The sequence below is a fragment of the Somniosus microcephalus genome, chromosome 2 (assembly GCF_052327205.1).
Source record: "Somniosus microcephalus isolate GS21.2 chromosome 2, FLI_Smic_1.0, whole genome shotgun sequence".
NCBI lineage: Eukaryota > Metazoa > Chordata > Chondrichthyes > Squaliformes > Somniosidae > Somniosus > Somniosus microcephalus.
In genome coordinates this window covers 110212549-110237008 of record NC_140988.1, presented here as the reverse complement: position 1 = coordinate 110237008, position 24460 = coordinate 110212549, and the positions used below count along the sequence as shown (strand labels likewise).

At 43.7% G+C, this 24460-nt stretch overlaps 1 protein-coding gene across 6 annotated transcripts in view; it reads right to left on the bottom strand.

Moving 5' to 3' along the window:
* Nucleotides 1-24460, bottom strand: part of ablim2 (actin binding LIM protein family, member 2) — a 647794-nt gene that overhangs the window by 497668 nt on the left and 125666 nt on the right. For all 6 annotated transcript variants that reach the window (XM_085961823.1, XM_085961814.1, XM_085961859.1 and 3 more), the window contains exon 2: nucleotides 22746-22889. In XM_085961823.1, coding sequence (XP_085817949.1) covers nucleotides 22746-22889 — 144 coding nt within the window. The remainder of the gene's footprint in view (nucleotides 1-22745; nucleotides 22890-24460) is intronic.

Here is a 24460-nt window from a genome sequence, read left to right as displayed (position 1 = left end):
TGTTTTTCTCACACCTCATTCCCAGAACTTATAAAATCAGGCATGACCCTGTAGTTCATGTCCTCATTAGCTCATTTCATGCACAAGGGCAGGAAGCTGTGAGCATTTGTCCGAGTCCCGCAGGGAACATGATTTTATCTAGAAGTCACTAATGACAAATAAAATATTGTAAATTTGTGATAAAAAAATTACTGCATCTTTTCCAGTTCTCTATTGGAAAAAGTCCCAAGAAATATCTTTGTAAAGTCTGTGGGTTGTATAGCGAAGTAATACACAGACTACAAGAGTAACTTAAACAGGACTTTACTATTCGAAGGTCAGGGCGAGTCTGCCCAATAAATTCTGCCACAGCACTTATATACCGGTGTGGTCACCGTCGGTATTACAGTATACAGCAGCCAGGATAAAGTAGTGCCACACCTAAAATAGTTCTCTTAAAGGTGGACGGTTACATACACTAGTTCTCTTAAAGGTAGAAGTTACATACACTACAATCCTCCCTTTTTAGCTTACAACATACTTATTCCCCATTAACATAACATCATAACATATCCAACTTCATGTTACAACAGTTCACAGCAGTAGTCTCTGCGGAAACAGTTCACAGATTCAGTCTCTGCGGGAAACAGTTCACAAATTCAGTCTCTGATCTTCTTGACTCGGTCCGGACCACGCCTCTGTGGTGTAGTCGGGTCACCTTGCTAGAGGGACTCATCCCATAGTCCTTCCCTAGACTTAACAGCTTTACTTCCATCACTTCTGAACCAGCATTGCTGACTTTTTAAAACAAACAAACAAAAAACAGTTGGATTGCCTTGGGAAATTTTCCTACTTTCCAACTGATTTGGCTCCGTTCGGGGGACCACGTGTGTGATTGGGTAGAGGTAATAATGGTTCAGATGGTTATCATCTTCTGCTTCGTCTTTTCCTTTTTTGCTTCTTGGAGACTCTCGGGGCTCCATTGTCAGCTGCCAGCTGTAACGCCACCATCTCCCTATGTTCCTTAGACTTTAAGTGATTCATCCTGATTTCGGCACTTTGGGAGTTCTCGGCACAAGCTGGGCAGACCAGGTCCTCGTAATATTCAGTGTCACTCAACAGATCATGGTAATATTCGGTGTCGTCCTGAGCTAGGCCCGCGAGAGGGTCTTCTATTTCCTCCTTACCCAGCTGGACGTTAGCTGACTTTTGTTCCAAATCCCGACATCTGTCCTGAAGAGACTTCATCATGCGTTCAGATTCATCCCGCTTTTTCTGGGCTTCCTGCAAGTCTTTTACTAATGACCTCATTTGTGATTTCAATACTTCAACTTCATTCGGAGATTGATTGATCGGACTATTCAATCCCTCTACTGAAGTAGCTGTTTCAGTATTCTGTTGTTCTACATTGCCGTGCGTCAGCGTACTTTTGGCATCCAAGGGCTGTTCTGCTGCAGACTTCTCAGTCTGGGTTGCCACCTCAGCTCTTCCAATGACTTTTGAGAGCTCCCTTCCCTTTGAAGATTGAGGCTCGTATTTAAGTTTTTCCCATTTTAGAGTTTTATCCCTCAGCATATGAATGAGTTGGCTGACTGTTAACTCTTCTGCCATCATCCCTTTTCCATTAACTACAGGGCTGTTTATAACCTTGCCCTGGAGGAGTTGGCTGACTGTTAACTCTCCTGTCCTCATCCCTTTTCCATTAGCTGCAGGGCTGTTTAGAACCTTGTCCTGGGGCTCCTTTGCTGCTTCTACTTCGCCATCACCCGCAGCCCCCATCATTCGAATTTCCACAAATGAATCGTCCGGTGATGCTGCACCCAACTTCAGTAGGAGCTCGGAAGTCATGTCGACCAACTCAGCTTTTTCTGCCTGCAACCTGCTAACCAGCGCCTTCAGTTGCGGCACATCTTGTTCCACCGGATTGGAGCACGCCCCTTCAGAAGCCGAATCAGCTTTGATTCGTTTGGCCTCCTCGTGCAGACGGTTTGTGTGCTCCTGCTCCCTTTTCTTCCCCAGCTGCTTCTGTTGTCTCTCCAGATTCTCCCATTCGGTATCATAGAACTTTTTCATTGCTTTCATCTCTTGCTCGAGACGGCAATTCAATTGTTCTAATTGCTGTCGTAATCTGAAATAAGTTTGCGTTCGAGCTTGATGTTCCTCAGTAATATATATGTCTGTAACTTGAACAGACTCAGAATTCTCTGTCAAGCTATGTTGTTGTTGTTCAGAGGAATTCTGTTCTGAAACTTTGTTCTCCTCTGGAGCATAAGCCTTTAGGCCCACATTCGTTCTACCAACCTTAGTCAGCAAGTTCATTTTAGACTTGTCTTTCATGCTTGGGCTGGTCTTATCGTCATCCGTTTCAGAGTCTGAGCTGATTGTCTGCCCCGAGTCCTCACTCGTTATTGCTTTGAGGTAGTGCCATTCCATGTCTATTTTCTTGATCCACTCCCGTCCTAGAAGTGGTGGTCCTCCCTCAGGTAGTACGTATAAGTCCATTCCGGGGTGTTCTTTGCCCCTGTCTCTCACCTTGACTCTTATCTTTCCCATGGGGTATACTTTATGCCCCGTGTATGTCTGCAATACGAACTTGGTATCTCTCAAGGGTATATGTGAGAATAGCCGGTTGTAGTCCCTTCGATTTATGACTGATAGGGCTGATCCAGTGTCCAATTCCATTCTCACTTGGACTCCGGCTATTTTTAGCATGACCCAGATAGTTTGTAGGTCAGCTTCCTTACTCACATTATGAATTCTCAGACTACCCAGTTCCTGGCCGCTTGGGTCTGAATCCGAATTCTGTTCATCTGAACTCTTCTCAACCACCTTGTGTACTTTGTTGTACTTTTCCTGTGATGGCTTTTTTTTTTGGTTGTTGGTCTTCTTCCCTGACCGGCATACTTTGGCTATGTGACCCAGTTTGCCACATTTCCTACAGTCCTGGTTTTTAAACCAGCATTGGTTCTGGTCGTGTGTTGTCTTCCCACAACGATAACATTTCGTTGCACCCGAAGTAATTTGATCCACACTGAGGACCGCTGCCTTCAGCTGCATTTCCGCAGTTCCTTTCGCTGCGGCTTCGTGTGATGCTGCAATAAGGACAGCCCTATCCAGTGTAAGCTCGTTCTCTTCGAGCAGTCGCTTTTGCGTTCCTTCCTTCGACAACCCGCACACGAACTTGTCTCGCAATGCCTCTGTCAGATTTCCTCCAAACTGGCAGTATTTCGCTAGCCTACGCAGTTCGACCAAGTATTCCGCGTTGCTTTCCTCTTTCCGTTGCGTTCTCGCATAAAATTTGAATCGTTCCGCCAACATCAGCGGTGCGGGGTTAAAATGATCCTCAGAGGGTTGAGGGTAAAACTTGCGACCCAGAACAAGTGCAGCTAGTGGAAATTGAAAACTAACTAGGATGGGAGCTGCACAAAAGAAAGGTCCCCGAAAGGGGAACCCCAGCTTTCCATATTTTTCAAAATTGTGGCCGATCATCCACAAATGATTTACCTAAATGGTCTAATTGGACCAAGAATGACAAATACCCATTCCCTATAGACGGAACCTTTAATTTAGACAGAATAACATGTCTAGAGAATTGCCTCGTAACTAGAGACCCGCAGAGAAAAAGAAAAAAAAAGGAAGTTAATTGGTCAGCCTTCTCAGATTGGAAAAAGGAAGCAGAGAGGCGACGCGAACGAAGTATAGAAGTTAGTAAACATAATAAAAAGAGGGATGAGATTAATCAGGAACAGAATAAACAACAAAAAGTTAAACAAATCAGGGTTGGCAAGGTCCACAAAATTTATCCGGAAACAGAAATACCCAAGCCCAGGTTCACACTCGTCCACAGACTAATTGGACAACTAGCAATCCCTGGGGAAAACAAAGTGGCCCAAACGAAGAGTTTGGACAAAATCCAAATTGTTCAGCATGACGTTACTTAGAGCCCACCCCAGACATTGCCCAGGAACAACAGGCTGTGGTACAATTGCCTGCAGTATCATTAAATTCTAAAGAAGAGCCATTTATAAATTTAAATATGAATGGAACACAAGTCCCATTTTTTGGTAGACACTGGAGCAACTAATTCGGTCTTGACTAAACAATATGCAGTAGGAGCACCTTGTATCAATCAGAGTGTCAAGTGTGTAGGACTTTCAGGAACAACCCAGACTATAGTATGGCCCACTCCATTGGATGTACAGATGAAAGACTTTCATGAACAGCATGCATTCTTATTATCTGAAGACGTTCCCATCAACTTATTAGGAAGAGATTTGTTGTGTAAAATGAAAGCAGTGATATCATGTATGGAAAAAGGACTGAAGGTATATGTTCCAACTGACAGATGTGGGATGTACCCATTGCAGGTCCACAATTCTCCTATTTTGTATTGTTGAACTAATCATGATGACAACCTCAGTAAACAATTACTGATGGCTGTGGGAGCATTGCAGTATGCCACAAGATCAGTATCAGAATACCAGAAGCAGTTTAATTTGGGACATTGGCATGATAAATTGCACTGTATAGCCTATTATGACAAAACGGGAGAAGATCTAGAAGTGGCAATTAATTACAAGCCCTTTCTGCATCAGAAATATTCACTTAAAATCCGAAGAATTTTAATTGGGCAAGAAGGAATAGCGTCACCAATCTTGTTGACCCAAACAGCATGGGAATTATTCAGGGTAAAAGACTCTAAGCCACACTGTACACTAGCAGTGGCGCATGAATTCAAACCTTCTGATCTAGGACAGATGGTCCTACGCCTATCAAAAGCTGCAGTTCAACAGGAGTGGAGAATAAGTCAGGGTTGGTTCAAGACCTAAGAGCAGTTAACGAGTCTGTTCTCCCTGCCTACCCGGTGGTCCCAAACCCAGCCACCATCCTGACCAGTATACCTCCTAATGCAAGGTATTATACGGTCATTGATCTCTGCTCAGCCTTCTTCAGCATTCCTATTCACCAAGATTCCCAGTTCCTGTTTGCCTTCACGTTCAAAGGAACCCAATACACATGGACCAGGCTGCCACAAGGCTATACAGAAAGCTAAACTCTCTTTCCGCAGTGCCTCAAATATGATTTACAGAACATTGTCTTAACCGATGGGTTAACCCTCATGCAATTAGCAGGTCGTCTACTTACTGTATCACCTACCCAAGAGGCATTGTGAATCAGTGACTCAGCTTATCACTAAGCCTCGTATAGACATTGTAGAAACTCCTCTGGACAATAGCGATTTTATATTTTATGTGGATGGATCAGCCCTCAAGACACGAAAAGGGCTCGCCAAAAAGTGCATATGCCATTTCCGATGATCATTCAATTATCCAAGTATGCTGACTACCATCTTTCTTTTCAGCACAACAAGCAGAACTGTTTGCCGTTACAAGAGCATGTATTTTAGCTACAGGAAAATCAGTGAATATTTATATTGACTCTCGGTATGCATTTGGAGTCACTCATAATTATGGTCAAATTTGGAAACTTAGAGGATTCCTGACTTCATCAGGATCTACAGTTAAAAATGCTGAACAAATTGATAACCTTTTAAAGGCTCTCCAGTGTCCTAAAAAAAAAAAAATTGCTGTTATTAAATGCAAAGCACATACAGGCAATCAAGACCAGGCTTCTTTGGGCAATGATAGGGTGGATCGAGCAGCTAAGGCTGCTGCTCTTTCTGATACAGGGTCACAAGTGTCTGCATATGTTCTTAGAAATCAAGATCCAGACAATCCCCCACCCACAATTGATGACGTTTTGGCCTATCAATTACAGGCCAGTCCGGACGAAGTGTTAGCTTGGGTGAATGATTCTTGTTTTAAAACACCCGAAGGGGTATGGGTTCACCAGGATGGCCGTATGGTGGCTCCTAAATCTTTAAGTCCATGGATTGCCCGATGCGTTAACATGTTCACGCATGCGGGCAAAGGGGGGATGGCAGACTATATTAATCAAACATGGTATGCACCAGGAATTATGACAATTACAAAACAAATTAGTGAACAACGCATTACCTGCCAAACAATGAACCCAGGTAAAACGGAAAAGGTACAGGCTGCCTCCCACCCAAATCCAACAAGACCCTTTGTACGTTTACAGATGGATTTTATTGAATTACCGGTATGTTTAGGATTTAAGTATGTATTAGTTATTGTAGATGTGTTTTCACGATGGATTGAAGCCTATCCATGTAAAAAAAAAAATGATGCAGCTACTGTTGCAAAATGTTTGTTAAAAGAAATTGTACCACGATTTGGTATACCTGCACAACTTTCAAGTGACAATGGACTTCTACTGCAGCTATCATCCACAGTCAGCGGGACTGGTAGAAAAATATAATGGTATGCTGAAGAATAAACTTTCTAAACTTTGCAATGAAACTGGACTTAAATGGGTCGAACTATTACCCCTAGCATTGATGATAATGCGAGCAGCAACTAACAGGACAACCGGACTATCGCCACAAGAGATTGTTATGGGACGACCCCTAAGACTGCCATTTTCAGCGTCACTTATGGTTAAGCAAATGGACATCCATAAAATGGATGAGAACATGTTAAACTATTGTATTGCATTAACTAGATGTATTTCCAGCTTTCACCAGCAGGTAAAAGAGGCGCAAACGGAACCAGCGGAAGGAAGGTGCCATAACTTGGAACCAGGAGATAACGTATACGTAAAGGTCTTCAAAAGAAAGAACGGACTACAACCACGCTTTGAAGGGCCATACCAAGTACTCCTGACAACAAACACAGCTGTTAAAAACAAGGAAAGACCGACCTGGATACACGCATCCCATTGCAAGAAAGCACCAGACGGGGACATTTAAAAAAAAAGACTTGAGACGATGAAATTATTGTTTACGCTGTATGTGCTCATTGAGATGGTATACGTAAACTGTCAGAGATATATTGAAGAACCCCGAAAGAAACGAGAATTACATGTTAACACTTTTCTGTATATGGCTTACGAGCATGCTAAGGATAGTGGTAGATCTAGTTGCTGGGTCTGTGCCCATATACCCATTCACACCACAGGAGGAATCCCACTAAGATCTATTCCCTTTAATATTTCCGAAACAGCAGAATGGATCATAAGGCGAAATAGTTCAGGCAACCCAGACAGAACCATGGATATGATTCAGTGGAGATCAGCAGGTTATAATCTGACCACCTTCCAGGGATGGTATCAACCCAATTATAACCATACAGGTATTATCCCGGGGATGGTCAAAACGGAAATGAAGTCGGTATCCTTAGGCCAAAATTTAAATTTGGCACGAGGACCGACAAAAGGGACTGAAAGAATTAATGTGGGCTATATTGTCCTCGGTAGGACAAAATGGGGGAATGTAGAAGTGCATCAGCATAGAAATATATATCCACACATATTAGTATAAAATAAGCACACATACTCTCTTATATTAAAATGGAGTCTGGAACTGTTTCAACAGGCCAAAATGGCTTCACACAGTATAACATAAGGGGAAACAGGCAGGCCCATATTAGGAAGCGGTTTAAGGAAGAGGATGTGACTCCTTTGTAGCTTGCAGGCTAAGCAGTTCCAGTAAACAAGATAAGCTTAGCAGAACAAAAAGCATGATAACCGAAGGACATGTACTGTAAACATTCATATGAATGTCCAGAACCAAAGTGAGAGACAAACCGTCTCCATTGTATAAAATTAATTAACTCTATCTAAAGGTATTCCTGCATCATGACTTTTGATTATCTATTGGCTAACCTTATCTTAAGACACCGAGGCTCTGCTGACCCTTTAGTCATCTTCTTGTTGACCTTAAACATTCCTTACTCATCTCTTTTTAATGTTATTAATTGTGTCTCTCAATACTATACCATGTGATAAAAGGTTTTGATCTTTGTGTATAAAAAGAGGTGTTTTTGTCCATGTATTCGGAGAAGTCACGATAGCCTTTGCCTACGTGATTGCTCCCCTTGCTAGCAAGTAGTTAAATAAAGTCTGCCTTTGACGATCACTTTGTTTCACAGAGTCTTATTGAACAGTCGAAACTTCGACACAGCAACAATATTATCGAAAGACTGATCCGCCGGTTTAGCTGGTGATAGAAGATGCTTCAATAACCCGTATGTCCTCGCACCCATTGAGTTTAATAAGGTTAGAGCTTTTTCATAATTTGCTATCTTATTAGCCGTACAATATATCTCGATGCGTTCTACATACATGGGCCAGTCTTCCACCTCGGCATTGAAACCGTTGCTGTTACTATGCTTAGGCATCTTCACACTCTTCCTGAGAAACAACAACAATATTCTTTAACTTTTTTTTTCCAGATGGCGGTTTCCCGCGCTTATCTTCTTTCCCCGCCCACTTTAAAAATGGCGGTTCCCGCTTCTGTCTTTTTCTCCGCCTACTGGCGGCTTCCCGCGGTTTCCCGCACTTATCTTCTTTCCCCGCCCACTTTCAAGATGGCGGTTCCCGCTTTTCTTCCCCTGGCGGGAGGGGTAAGCTTTTCCCTCGGGCGACGGCCGCTGGCTTTCGGGGTTCGCAGCCTGCGCTTCGGCTTCAGCGCGTTCCCTTCTCTCGGCCGGGCAACCGGCTCTGGGTACAACCCGTTGACGGCGAACGGTCTCAGCCGCTGGCTGGATCTGGCTCAGTCTCCCTCGGGCTCTGTCTCTCCCGCTCGCGCGGCTCTCGCTCGCTCTCTCTCGGGCTCTGTCTCTCCCGTTCGCGCGGCTCTCGCTCGGGCTCTGTCTCTCCCGCTCGCGCGGCTCTCAATCGCGCCTCCCAGCCCTCTCGCAGTCCGGTGCTTCCCTCCCCGGCTGCGGCTGAGTTCTCCGCAATTTATTTATTTTATCTCTTCCCGCGCCTTACGATCCGGTCGCAGCGCTTCGTGGCCTCAGTCACTGTCTGGCCTTTTTCACCCCAATCGCGCCTCCCAGCTTCTCGCAGTCCGGTGCTTTCCTCCCCGGCTGTGGCTGAGTTCTCCGTGGCTTATTTACGTTTATATCTTCCCGCGCCTTACGATCCCGGTCGCAGCGCCTCGTGGTCGCGGTATTTGTCCGGCCTTTTTCGCCATCGCGGTCTAGTCGTCTCACGACGCTCCCCAGCCCGCTTGTACCGCGGCTTCTGCTCCACGCTGCCCCAGTCTCAGCGCCTCTGGGCCCAACTTCTGTCCGGCTCCTTTCCCCCTCGACCGTGGTCGAGTGCACCGCCCTTATCCTCTGTTTATTTGTTTCTATTTTCCCTTTACTCACAGTCACCGTGGCCGACTTGCTTCTCGTGTTGATCGGCTCACTCACCACCGTGGCAGAAGGGACAATCCGTGCCTGTTGCTGATGGAAGACTTCGTGTTTGAAATCTTCCTCCTTTCTTGGTCTGCAGACTCGAGTTTTCTCTCAGCAAAACGACGAGGGCGGGTGTCTCTTCTCGACGCTCGTTTACTTCTTCAGAAGTATTGTTGCCGCAGGGTAAGATCGAACTCGTCGCCACTGTAAAGTCTGTGGGTTGTATAGCGAAGTAATACACAGACTACAAGAGTAACTTAAACAGGTCTTTACTATTCGAAGGTCAGGGCGAGTCTGCCCAATAAATTCTGCCACAGCACTTATATACCGGTGTGGTCACCGTCGGTATTACAGTATACAGCAGCCAGGATAAAGTAGTGCCACACCTAAAATAGTTCTCTTAAAGGTGGACGGTTACATACAATAGTTCTCTTAAAGGTAGAACAGTTACATACACTACAATCTTATGAACGATATTAAACCTCTAAGTACCATTGACATTTTGGAAAGTAGTGTGATTTATTAAAATTTAAATATAATTTTTTTAATCTATTGAAACTGAACTCCATAGTCTGAATTTCCTCCACTATCCCACCCAAAATCAGATGGGATAGTGGCAGAAATTGTGGCAAAAATAGAGCAGCGAAGCCTACCACCACCCTGACCTCGATTTGCTTCCCCCTGCCCCTACTGGAACTGCCACTAGCTGCCCTTTCTGCATTTCCCTCCTGCCCACCATGTTACCACCACTCGAAAGGTAGGGTTAGGCCCAGGCTAATTGTGATAATGCCCCCAGAGTGCAGCAAAGCAGAGAGGCTGACGGGTGGAGTCCTTCACTCCCTCCAATCTTGCTCCCAATCACATATTGGTCAGAATCTGCTAAGGCCATCAAGGCTGCAGGAAGTAAACATCTGAATAATGCAAAACAAGGTATTTTTAGATACAATAGAGTAACAGGTGCATATAGCCAACACAGAATCTATCCTCCATCAACAATAAAACAGTGGATTAAATCTCTTTGTAAGATGAAGTCTGATAAAACGATTGTTAGACCGTAGTTATATATGGTTCTAAATTAAGACTGGTTGAGCATGAACCAAATAAAAATCCACACTGTATGCACTCCTTGGCTCAGCTGCAGAAAGTTTTGTTGTTGCATTTTAGAAAGATGTGGCCAAGATTCTAAGGGAAAAAGAACAAAAACTCACAAGGGAAACCAAAGTACAACCACACCAAATCCATAATCTAATGCAAATAATGAACTCAAGCATGTTTTTATTATGGTTTAGTTTCAACTGTGACAAAAGAATTACCAGTGTACTTGAACAAAAATACACAATCAAATGTACATTTGTCAATTAAGAAATAATATAAATTTTCTTAAATGTCATTATCAGAAAGAGGCTATCTGGTTATAGATCTTAATCAGATGACAGAGTGGAACAGGAGTGAGCCGAATGAAATGGAGCAAGTAGATCACCAAAAAGTAGGGGAACACTTGGGAAATAGAACCACAATTAAATTAGATTCTGTATCAGAATAGAAAAGGGAAAAGAAACGTCGAGGTCAAGAGTAGTTGATTAGCAAAAAGCAAATTTTAGTAAGATAAAGGGGACTCTGCCTTGATTAAATGGAGAGAAAAATTGGCAAATAGAACCATAAATCAGCAATTAAAATATTGAACAATAAGAAAGAAAGAGTGTAAATGAAAACAGATTTCAGTGAGGAAAAAAAGGGATGTGTATAGAAGACTGAGGGCTGGATTTTCTCAGCCCCAAGGAGGCGGGTATGGAGGCGGGACTGCCGGGAAAGTTGCAGAATTGGGGGGCGGGTGGCAAACCCGCCCCCAACGCACCTCCGTGCCCTCTTGCCAGGAGGTGGGAAGCCGTCCTGCCCCGGGTCCCGTCTCCTTGGAGGCGGGAAGGGATTAAACAGGTAGTTAACAGGCAGAAAATAGGATTATCCCCATTTTTCGTTCTGAAGTACAGGCTTCCCGACCTGGGGGAACCCCGCCGGGGTGTAGGAGGTGAGTAGGCGGTCTGCGGAAATCAGAGGAGTCTGAAAGTGCAATGTAGAGGTGAGTGATGGGTGCAAGTGTGGAGTGGTAAGTATGTGAGGTGAGTGTAAAGTGTTAGAAAAAGCTAACTTACCTTTGTTTCTCCCTACAGCCTTCGGCCGCTGTGGAGCCATAGTCCCCAACATCTCCATTGTAGAGATCACAGACTGGCTGTTGGATCCTCCAATCCAACAGCCAGCTGATTTCTGCAAAGTAGAAAGGTTTGATGAGTCCTGAACACAAGGCCTCATCAAACTGCACAGAATGTCAGTGTTTGACAGCTTCACAGTGCTCCTCGGGGCTGAGAAAATCCAGCCCACAGTCTTCTATACACATCCCTTTTTTTCCTCACTGAAATCTATTTTCATTTACACTCTTTCTTTCTCATTGTTCAATATTTTAATTGCTGATTTATGGTTCTATTTGACAATTTTTCTCTCCATTTAATGACATTTCTTCTTTCAAAAATTCTTGACAGATGACACGTCATACGTTGACGTGCTCTGTCACTGACTTCCCCCTAATTGGCCTGCTGAGCCCGCTGGGCGGGCTTAACAAGGTCAATCAGGGGAAAATCCCTCTGGTTAGACAGAAGCTGATGAAGGCAGACTGAAACCGGGCAAGCAGCAGTCCCGCCTCCAACACATCTACATTCATAAAATCCAGCCCTGAGGTTCCACAGATGAATGGGCAAAATTGAAACTAAACAAAAATTAGTGCAGATAATGAAAAAATAGGGCAGAATAAATTACAGGAAAGCTACAAAAAGGAAGATTAAAATGGCAAGAGGGGGAAACATAAGAACATAAGTGTAGTGTATGTACTTTGAAGAAGGAACTATATTCTGCAGCCCCTGTATACTGCAGTACCAGTAGTGACCACCCCGGTATATAAGCCTGTATAGTAACTTTGTATAGTAGTTCCAGTTTTGTCTCCATTCAGTAAACACCTGTTATAACCAACTCCTGCAGTCCGTGTCTCAATTACACACGGACGTTACACTGGCGACGAACAGATCCGAACTTACCTACAGTTCTGCACCACCCCACGGGGATCCATCCTTGAAGCGAAGTTGTTAGACGTCGAGGCCAGAAGGAAGAAATCCAAAATGAAAAAAAAAACAAACAGAAGAAACGGGCGTCGACCGTGGGCAACCGCCCTCTGATTCATCGAATTCGAAGATTTGCAGGAGAGGCTGTCGAGAGCTGGGCTTGGTTATCCAGTCTATGGTGTTCCAGCTAATCGGGCTGGTGGCAGGTAGTACACTGATCCTTCCTGGGCTGCGGCGGGCTAGAGCTCGATCGGGTGGCTTTTCAACGGGGCCGAGCAGCGTTGTCGGGAAGAGGAGAGAGGGTGGAGCACACAGGGCGCGGCCGGTGCTATGAAGCCGGGCCACGTACAGACCCGAGAAGAGGGAGGAAAGTGTCCCATAGGGTCTGCTCTGACGACGGGAACAGTAATTAAAATAAAAGAAATTAGAAGCGCAGAAAGCCTCGAGGAGCTGCAGTTTGCCACGGGGACCGCGGAGAGCAGCGTTGGCAGCAGCGCGGGGGGGGAAGTGCGCGAAGACCATAGGGCGTCGCCATCAAGGCATAAAAACGCCAGCAACAGCGCTAGCAGCAGCGGAAAAGACAGAAAGCGCGGGAGGCCCCATCTTAATCCAGCGGGGAAGAAGGCAAAGCGCGGGAGGCGCCATTTTGTTCAATCGGGGAAGAAGGCAAAGCACGGGAGGCGCCATCTTAGATCTCCAAGATGCCGAAGATTGGAAATATCACTGCCTTCGATAATGCAATAGAAGATGGACCACGTATGTGGAAAGAGTCGAAGTATATTGCAAGGCAAATGAAGTAGCCGATGAGAAAAAGGCATCGGTACTACTAAACTTAATGGGCGCAAGAACGTACGGCCTATTGCGGAACCTGATCACTCCAGTCAAACCGATGGCGAAGAGTTTTAACAAAATTGTTGATATCCTACAGGAACACCTAAATCCTACACCGCTGCTGATAGCAGAAAGATTTAAATTCCACAAGAGAAATCAGCATAAAGATGAGAGCAATGCTGATTACCTTACGGAACTACGCAAGCTATCAAAGCACTGCCAGTTCGGAGCAGGACTGGCAGATACCCTACGGGACAAATTTGTCTGTGGGCTTCTGAGTGAAGGAACCCAGAAGAGGTTACTCTCAGATAAAGAGCTGACGCTAGATAAGGCTTTCAGCGTGGCAGTATCGTACGAAGCAGCAGCAAGGGGAGCTGCGGAAATACAGCAAAAGCCACAGGAATACGGCACCCATGAAATGACACGGGGATTTGAAAAATGTTATCGCTGCGGCAGAACAACCCATGACCAGAAGGACTGCTGGTCCAAGGACAAAACATGCAGGCAATGCGGAAAGATGGGACACATTGCACGAGTTTGCAGGTCCGGGAAGAAGACTAACGACAACAAAAGGACTACTAAGGAAAAGTACAGGAAAGTACAAAAGATGACGGACAGTAGTTCCGAAGACCAGAAGAGCGATAGTGAATCCGGGAACAAGAGACTAAGCTGTCTCAAACTACACAACGTAATCACAAAAGAGGCTCACCGAACCATTTGGGTCACCCTCACGATAGCAGGGTCCCAAGTCAAAATGGAATTGGATACAGGATCAGCCCTGACCGTCATGAATCAACGAGACTACGAGCGGCCATTCTCACACATACCCTTGAAAGACACATCCATTGTCTTGAAGACATATACGGGGCAGAAAGTATACCCCAGAGGGAAAATAAGGGTGCCTGTCGAATACAACGGCAAGGAAATACAGAAATTGTACCTGTACATACTACAAGATGGTGGACCACCGTTATTGGGACGTGAATGGATCAGAAAGATAAGTTTAGACTGGCACTCCATTCAGGCACTGACGGTGGCTGGTAAAAAGGATGACGACGTCACACCTGGACGATTGTCAAAAAATCTTGGCTAACGCTAAAGAGGTATTTCAACAAGAACTGGGAACTCTTAAAGGCGTAACCGCCTCGATAAAAATAGAAGAGAATGCAATTCCCAACTTTTTCAAAGCAAGACCGGTACCGTATGCAATTCGCCCAGCCGTCGAGGCAGAGCTGGAGAATCTGGAGAATGCAGGCGTGCTAACTAAGGTGGACTGGAGCGAGTGGGCGACACCCATCGTTCCTGTCATGAAGAAAATGTTAAACAATAAGTCTGAGGAGCCAAGGAAGGTTCGCATCTGTGGGGACTTCAAGGTGACTGTGAACCCAGTCCTTCACACAGTAGTGTATGTACTTTGAAGAAGGAACTATATTCTGCAGCTCCTGTATACTGCAGTACCAGTAGTGACCACCCCGGTATATAAGCCTGTGTAGTAACTTTGTATAGTAGTTCCAGTTTTGTCTCCATTCAGTAAACACCTGTTATAACCAACTCCTGCAGTCCGTGTCTCAATTACACACGGACGTTACAATAAGAACATAAGAAATAGGAGCACGAGTAGGCCAATCGGCCCCTCGAGCCTGCTCTGCCATTCAATAAGATCATGGCTGATCTGATCCTAACCGCCAATCTACTATCACAGAACCATCTCCTGAATCTAACAGAATTAGACACACGAAATAGGAGCAGGATCAGGCTACACGGCCCCTGGGCCCACTCCGCTACCCAGAGGGCCATGACCGATCCGAACCTAGAACCATGTCCAAATTCCTGCCCGCTCCCCGTAACCCTTAATTCCCTTTACTTCTAGGAAACTGTCTATTTCTGTTTTAAATTTATGTAATGATGTAGCTTCGACAGCTTTTTGGGGCAGCATATTCCATGGATCTACCACCCTCTGAGTGAAGTAGTTCCTCCTCATCTCAGTTTTGAAAGAGCAGCCCCTTATTCTAAGACGATGCCCCCTAGTTCTAGTTTCACCCATCATCGGGAACATCCTCCCCGCATCCACCCGATCCAACCCCTTCACAATCTTATATGTTTCAATAAGATCGCCTCTCATTCTTCTGAACTCCAATGAGTAGAGTCCCAATCTACTCAACCTCTCCTCATATGTCCATCCCCTCATCCCCGGGATTAACCGAGTGAACCTTCTTTGTACTGACTCGAGAGCAAGTATGTCTTTTCTTAAGTATGACACCAAAACGGTCTCACCAATACCTTGTACAACTGAAGCAATACCTCCCTATTTTTATATTCTATCCCCCTAGCAATGAAAGCCAACATTCCATTGGCCTTCTTAATCACTTGCTGCACCTGCATACTAACCTTTTGAGTTTCGTGCACCAGGACCCTCAGATCCCTTTGTACTTCAGTACTTTCCAGTTTCTTGCCATTAAGATAATAACTTGCTCTACGATTTTTCCTGCCAAAGTGCATAACCTCACACTTTCCAGTATTGTATTCCATCTGCCAAATCTCTGCCCACTTACTTAGCCTGTCTATGTCCCCTTGCAGGTTTTTTATGTCCTCCTCACTCACTACTTTCCCTCCCATCTTAGTATCATCTGCAAACTTTGATATGTTACACTCGGTCCCCTCCTCCAAATCGTTAATATAGATTGTAAAGAGTTGGGGACCCAGCACTGACCCCTGCGGAACACCACTAGTTACTGATTGCCAGTCTGAGAATGAACCATTTATCCCAACTCTCTGCCTTCTGTTAGATAGACAATCCTCTATCCATGCCAGAATATTACCCCCAATCCCGTGATTTTTTATCTTAAGCAATAATCTTTTGTGTGGCACCTTGTCAAATGCCTTTTGGAAGTCTAAATACACTACGTCCACTGGTTCCCCTTTATCCACCCTATATGTTACTTCCTCAAAGAACTCCAGCAAATTTGTCAAACATGACTTCCCCTTCATAAAACCATGCTGACTTTGTCCTATTAAATTATGATTATCCAAATGTCCTGTTACTGTCTCCTTAATAATGGACTCCAAAATTTTACCTACCACAGATGTTAGGCTAACCGGTTTATAGTTTCCAGCCTTCTGTCTACTGCCCTTTTTAAATAAGGGTGTTACATTAGCAGTTTTCCAGTCTGCCGGGACCTTTGCTGAGTCCAGGGAGTTTTGGAAAATTATTACTAATGCATCCACAATCCCTACCGCCACTTCCCTCAAGACCCTAGGATGTAAGCCATCAGGTCCAGGTGATTTATCCGCCTTGAGTCCCATTATTTTACCGAGTACCACTTCCTTAGTGATTTTGATCATGTTTAGCTCCTCCCCCCCTATAGCCCCCTGTTTGTCCAGTGTTGGGATATTCTTAGTGTCCTCTACTGTAAAGACTGATACATAGAAACATAGAGATAGGAACAGGAGTAGGCCATTCGGCCCTTCGAGCCTGCTCCGCCATTCAATGAGATCATGGCTGATCTTCGTCTGAGATCATAGCTGATCTTACCAGTTCAGTACCCCGTCCCCGCCTTTTCTCCGTAACCCTTAATCCCCTTAGCCTTCAGAAATATATCCAATTCTCTCTTGAAAATATTTATTGAATTAGCCTTCACAGCCCTCTGTGGCAGGGAATTCCACAGGCTCACCACTCTTTGAGTGAAGAAATTCTTCCTCATCTCTGTTTTAAATGATTTGCCCGCTATTTTTAGACTGTGGCCCCTGGTTCTGTGCTCCCCTGCCATTGGAAACATTCTCTCTGAATTCAGCCTGTCCAGGCCTGCCATAATTTTATATGTTTCGATGAGATCCCCTCTCAATCTTCTAAACTCCAGTGAGTACAAGCCCAAACTATTCAATCTCTCCTCGTAGGTCATTCCCGCCATTCCAGCTATCAGCCTGGTGAATCGCCGCTGCACTCTTTCCATGGCAAGAACATCCTTCCGCAGATGGGGCGACCAAAACTGTACACAATACTCCAGATGCGGTCTCACCAGCACCTTGTACAGCTGTAGTAAGGTATCCCTATTCCTATACTCGAACCCCCTTGATATGAAGGCCAACATACCATTTGCCTTCTTAATCGCCTGTTGCACCTGCATGCTCTCCTTCAGTGACTGGTGCACAAGAACACCCAGGTCCCTCTGCACTTCCCCATCTCCCAATCTATTGCCATTTAGATAATAATCCACCCTCCTGTTTTTACCCCCAAAGTGGATAACCTCGCATTTATCCACATTATAGTGCATCTGCCACGTATCCGCCCATTCCCCCAACCTGTCCAAATCGCACTGTAGCCTCCTGACATCCTCATCAGAGCCCACCCCTCCTCCTAGTTTAGTGTCGTCAGCGAATTTGGAAATATTGCATCCAATTCCCTGATCCAGATCATTTATATATATTGTGAACAGCTGGGGTCCCAGGACAGATCCTTGTGGCACCCCGCTGGTCACTGCCTGCCACTCCGAAAACGAGCCGTTTATTCCAACTCTCTGTTTTCTATCCGCCAGCCAGTTCTCTATCCACGTTAATACTTTGCCCCCAATCCCATGAGCCTTAATTTTGCATGATAATCTTTTGTGTGGAACCTTATCGAAGGCTTTCTGGAAGTCAAGGTACACCACATCCACTGGCTCTCCCCCATCTATTTTACCAGTTACTTCCTCAAAAAATTCCAGCAGATTAGTCAAACACGATTTACCCTTTGTAAATCCATGTTGACTCTGTCCGATCCTTTCCCCATTTGTCAAGTGCTCCGCTATTTTATCCTTAATAATGGACTCTAGCATTTTGCCCACAACCGATGTAAGGCTTACTGGTCTATAATTCCCTGCTTTCTCTCTACCCCCCTTTTTAAATATTGGGGTAACATTAGCTACCCTCCAATCCACGGGTACTGTTCCCGAGTCAATGGAGTTCCGGAAGATGATCCTTAGAGCATCTGCTATCTCCAGGGCCACCTCCTTAAGTACCCTAGGATGTAGTTTATCAGGCCCCGGGGATTTGTCGGCCTTCAGTCCCCTCAACTTACCCAACACCATATCCCTAGAGATACTAATTTCTGTCAGCTCCTCCCTCTCATTAGTCCCTATGTTTGTCGATATTCCTGGGAGGTTATTTGTGTCCTCCTTTGTGAATACAGAACCAAAGTATGAGTTTAATTGGTCTGCCATTTCCTTATTCTCCATTATATATTCTCCCGAATCGGACTGCAAGGGACCGACTTGGGATTTTACCAGTCTTTTCCTCCTGATATACCGATAAAAGCTTTTGCAGTCTGTCTTTATGTTTGCTGCAAGTTTACTTTCGTATTCTATTTTCCCCTTCCTGATTAATCCCTTTGTCCTCTTTTGCTGTATCCTGTACTGCCCCCAATCTTCCGGTCTGGTGCTTTTTTTTGCCAGTTGATATGCCCTTTTTTTTGATTTTATGCTGTCCCTAATTTCCCTCGTTATCCACGGTTGAGTCACCTTTTTAGGTATACAAAATATTAATTCAGTGTTTTTGCCATCTCCATATTTCCCACCATTAATTTCCCGGCCTCATCCTCTAAGGGACCAACATTTACTTTAGCCACCCTTTTTCTTTTTATATAACTATAAAAACTCTTACTATCTGTTTTTATATTTTTTGCTAATTTACTTTCATAATCTATCTTCCCTTTCTTAATTAATCTTTTTGTTATTTTTTGCTGTCTTTTAAAGTTTTCCCAATCCTCTATCCTCCCACTAGATTTGGCTACCTTATATGCCCTTGTTTTTAGTCGAATACTATCCTTAATTTCTTTATTTAGCCACGGATGGCTGTCTTTTCTTTTACACCCTTTTCTTCTCAGTGGAATATATTTTTTTTGGAAGTTGTAAAATAACTCCTTAAATGTACACCACTGATCATGTATCGTCTTACCCTTTAATCTATTTTCCCAATCCACTCTACTCAATTCCACTCTCATACCTTCATAGTCTCCTTTATTCAAGCTTAGCACGCTTGTTTGAGATCCAACCTTCTCACCCTCTAATTGAGTATGGAATTCAACCATGTTATGGTCACTCATTCCAAGGGGATCCTTTACTAGGACATTTTTAATTACTCCTGTCTCGTTACACAGGACCAGATCTAAGGTTGCTTGCCCCCTGGTCGGTTCAGTTACATACTGCTCAAGAAACCCATCCCTAATACACTCAATGAACTCATCCTCAAGGCAGCCCTGCCCAATTTGATTTGTCCAATTAATATGATAGTTAAAATCCCCCATAATTATAGATGTTCCCTTATTACAAGCCTCAACTATTTCCTGATTGATACTCCGTCCAACAGAGTTGCAACTGTTCGGAGGCCTATAGACTACGCCCACTAGTGTTTTTTTCCCCTTATTATTCCTTATCTCCACCCAAACTGTTTCATTATCCTGATCTTTTGACCCAATATCATTTCTCTGTATTACAGTGATTCCTTCCTTTATTAACATAGCCACCCCACCTCCCCTTCCTTCCTGCCTGTCCTTCCTGATCGCTAAATAACCTGGTATGTTTAATTCCCAGGCATTGTCACCCTGCAACCATGTTTCTGTAATGGCCACAAGATCATACCCATATGTAGTTATTTGTGCCATTAACTCGTCTATTTTGTTACGAATGCTACGTGCATTCAGATAGAGAACTTTCAAATATGTTTTGTGACACTTAGTTCCTGCTTTTGCCCTTTTTATTACTTTACCTTTTACTCCATACTTTCTGCCCCTTCCTGACACGCTCTGGTTTTTAATTTCCCCACTGCTACCTAAGTCTATGACCTTCTCTGTTGTCATTTTTATTATTTGCTCTCTAGGAACCTCCCCCCCACTAGTTAGTTTAAAGCCCTCTCTACAGCCCTAGTTATATGATTCGCCAGGACTCTAGTCCCAGCACTGGCCAAGTGAAGCCCGTCCCAACGGAACAGCTCCCTCCTGCCCCAGTACTGGTGCCAGTGTCCCAGGAAGCAAAACCCATTTCTCCCACACCAGTCTTTGAGCCACGCATTTAACTCTCTAATTGTCAAGGCAAAGAAACGTTGACTCTATTTTCTCTCCACAGATGTTGCCTGGCCTGCTAAGTTTTTCCAGCATTTTCTGTTGTTATTTCGGATTTCCAGCATCTGCAGTATTTTGCTACCCCACAAGTACTAATTACTTCTCCAATTTAGACTGCCAATTGGTTTCAAATTGTGAGCAACTTTATTTTGCTAGCCCATATCTGCCATGAACTGGGCTGAGACTGCCCAAACTCAATTTATAAAGAATTTCAACCCCTCAGTCTGAGTTATATTTCAACCCAGGGCCAGAATTGTGAGGGCAGTGTCCTAGCGCAGTGTGACACCCATTTTTTCAATTCTGTTGTTCAGTTTTTACACTCAGTTCCAGTTCATGTATGGAGCTGATTGTGAATCTGGTTAAAAGTGGAAAAATATTTTTGACAACAGAATTAAACAATATAAATATTTTAATCTATGTTTTTGGTATTTGTGTGGTCAGATAAATAGTTGGATTAATTATTATACTTCCAGATAAATTTGTGTCATCAAAAGAACCAAGAGGGAAACATTAACAGCAGGAGCAGTCCTTATTGCAGGATGTCAATGTGCAACTGGAAACAATCTGCAGTAATATCTTCTCTCTATAATTTCAGACCAAAAGTATTTTACAAACTAACTCCCCCATTCCCCCCTTCTCACAGCTGTTCAAGTAAAAGAAATATAATTAATAACTTCAATTGGTCAACAGATTTCTCAAATACTCCCTTCCCAGAACTCTACCTTTCATAAACGTAAACTAATCTAAAACTTTATGGCCTGTGTCCACTGTGGCACCAAGTCCAGCACACTCATCACAACCATCCATCCTCCCTCAGCTCCCGTGGTTCCCAGAAAAAGATTTCAAGATGCTCGTTCTTGTTTTCAAATCCCTCTATTGCATCGTTCTACCCTGGTTGGGAAACCTCCATCCTGTACAGCCTAGCCGGTACCCTCCATTCCTCTGATTCTGGATTACTGCTGGTCCCTTACCCCTATAACTACACCACTGGAAGCTGATCTTTCAACCATTATGCTCCTGTCCTATAGAATCAATTTTCCTTTTTAGCTCTCTCCCTGCCTTCAAAAACCTGCTGAAAATCTATCCATTGATCTCTTCTTCTCCCCTCACTGCCAAATTCCTTCATTTCCTACATGGATTCCACCACTCCCTTTGAAAAGTGCTCAGAGTCATTATTCTAGATAAGGCGTGCTCAGAAATGCAAGTTGTTATGTTGCTGAATATACAAAATAATCAACTCATGATATTGAACTACACAACTTTCACACTGATTTATTTTATTTTCCATTCTATGATTACTTATATTGCAGCTTTAACTTCAGATATATTGGGTGTTTTAGGTATTTAATATGGATAATGGTATGTGGTTAAATATGCTCAGAACTAGGGTGCTTATTTTGGGAACTCACTTGCATGGCGTCAACTAAGACAAGTAATCAATGTGTGCAGGGTTTTGCTGTAACATTGGCCCGTATTTTCCGATCCCTATGGGTGGGTACGAGCTGTGTACACACCCGTAGGGACATCGGAAATGCCAGTTTCAGGCATGCGAAGCGCATGTGTTAAAAACCGGCATTTCCGATCTGTCAAGAATCCTCTTGACAAATCGGACGCCTGCCCTGGAGAAGGGCCTCTGCGGGCGGATAGTTCCGCTTTCTGGAGAACCTCCGCCTGCAGAAATCACTTAAAAATCTTACGCCTGGTAAAAGCAGGAGTAAGGCCTGCTTTTACCAGCATAAGAGTTTAAAAAAGTTTAAAAAAAAAAAAAAATTCCCACTCATTTATAATTTAAAAATACTTTTAAAAAAGGTACATTTACTTTTAGCCCCGTAAAAAACTTTAATTATTTTTTTCAAAAAATTAAATTTTGGTTTAAAATATTTAATTTAATGTAATTTTAACTCACTTTAAAAACGTGATTTAAAAAAAAATTTATTTAATGTTTTGATGTCTTTTTTCAGTGTCTATCTGTCAAAAGTATGAAGGGAGATTCCCTTCTCCTATTGGCTCGCCTGGCCCACATGATCCCAGGGACGTTTGTGCCTGGGATACGAGGGCCCTGCGCATTTCGACTGTGAAGAGCCCCAGGAGCGGAAATGGCCAGACCTTGGGAGCCCTCAGGTAAGGGCATAGATTTTTTCCCGATAAGAGGCATCCGCACGCAGGAAGCCTCCTATCGGAAATTACGGGCCATTATTGTATTAAAGAAGAGGGTTAGCACTGCACATTTCTGTTTTTATATCTGTTGTGAATACAGTGCATCTTCCTAAAATCATTTCAATCATTAAAACTATCCTGAAAAAACATAACCAAAAAAATAACTTTACAAAGGTGGTCAGCATGAATTAAACTGCATTTTTAATTTAGTTCAGATGGAAAGTTTCAACTAATCAAAAATTACAAAATAACTGGTGTTAGAAGGATCCTTGATATGTGAAAATGCATTGAATCAGAGAAGAACAAAATTACCTTTGCAAGTGAAGCAACTGATGTGGAAGAACTTGTTTTGCACCCGCAGAGCCTCTCCTTTACAGGGTTTCCCACACTTATGGCACAGGACTCCAACACCAGATGGCTTTCCCAGGGGACTGTGCATGGCCATGTGCTGTGACACTTTAAAAGAAACAGAAAAACAAATCAGGCAAGTTATTTCTCAACACTGCCTAATGGGAGGGGCAATAGACCCACATGTTGACTCCATTTTTATTACTAAATTTAATCGGAGTAGTCATGTGAATAAATCAACAACAATTTAATGATACATTGAAATAGATCAGCAGGCTGTAAGACAGGCAGTGGCATGCTGTAATCACCAAAGACAAAACACGAATTGCAGCCTATTTTGGCAAGTTACACTAAGTATATATACAGATATAAACGTTCCGTTTCATGTGCAACAACATTCTATAGGATTAAACAGCATCATTGCATCTTGCAATACACTTGGCTCCAGATAACCCTGGAAACCAATGACCTTCATGGGTGGGATGGTCTGCGCTCAACAAGTTGTGGGAAGCTTACGAGTGTTCTTGTTGGCGAGCTGATTGGTTTTAGCTAGGACCCTTGTGCATGACTTTTGTCAACCTATAATTAAATCCTTTGGACTAAAATAAGTGGGGTATATCTCATCAGGGAGAAACAGTACAATCAATATGGGGCAAAACAGAAACTCTACTTGATCAGCAGCTTGGTTTGGAGGCTATTGGCCCGTAATTTATCGGGAAAAAATCTACGCCCTTACCTAAGGGCTCCCGAGGTCCAGACACTTCCGCTCCTGGGCCTCTCTACAGTCGAAATGCGCAGGGCCCACGTATCCCAGGGGCGCATGCGGTTCGCAAGCGTCCCTGGGATCACGTGGGCAGGCGAGCCAATGGGAGAAAGGAATCTCCCTTCATACTTTTGACAGATAGACCTGTCAAAAGTATGAATGGGGATCACTGAAAAACGACACTAAAACATTAAATACATTTTTTAAAATTTAGTTTTTTTACGGGGCTAAAAATAAGCTTACCTTTTTTAAAAGTATTTTAAAATTATAAATGAGTGAAAAAAAAATTATTTTGTTACTTTTTTAAACTCTTATGCTGGTAAAAGCTGGCCTTACGCCTGCTTTTACCAGGCGTAAGATTTTTAAGTGATTTCAGCGGGCAGAGGCTCTGCAGAAAGCGGAACTCTCCACCCAGAGAGGCCCTTCTCCAGGGCAAGAGGATTCTTGACAGATCGGAAATGCCGGTTTTCAGCGCATGCGCTTCGCATGCCTGAAACCGGCATTTCCAATGTCCCTACGGGTGTGTACACCCGTAGGCATCGGAAAATACGGGCCATTAAGTTTGTTGACAGATTTCCATGCATAACAAAATAATATTTATCTAGACAAGAGGTTGCATGTTCAGGGAATTTAATTTTTTCTTTAATTTGTTAACAGCACCAAACACTCAAGTCATATATAGCATAGATTTAAAACAATTCAGCACTGCCACGTCAGATATAGCATTGACTGAGGTTTCCTCAAGGACATTAGTGAACTAGTTGAGTTTTTACAACAATCCGTCAGCTTCATGGTCACTTTTACTGATACCACATTTTTATTCCCGATTTATTTTGTTTTATTTTTAAACTGAATTCAAATTCACAAACTGCCATTGTGGGATTTGCTCTCATTTCTCTGGATTATTAGTCCAGGC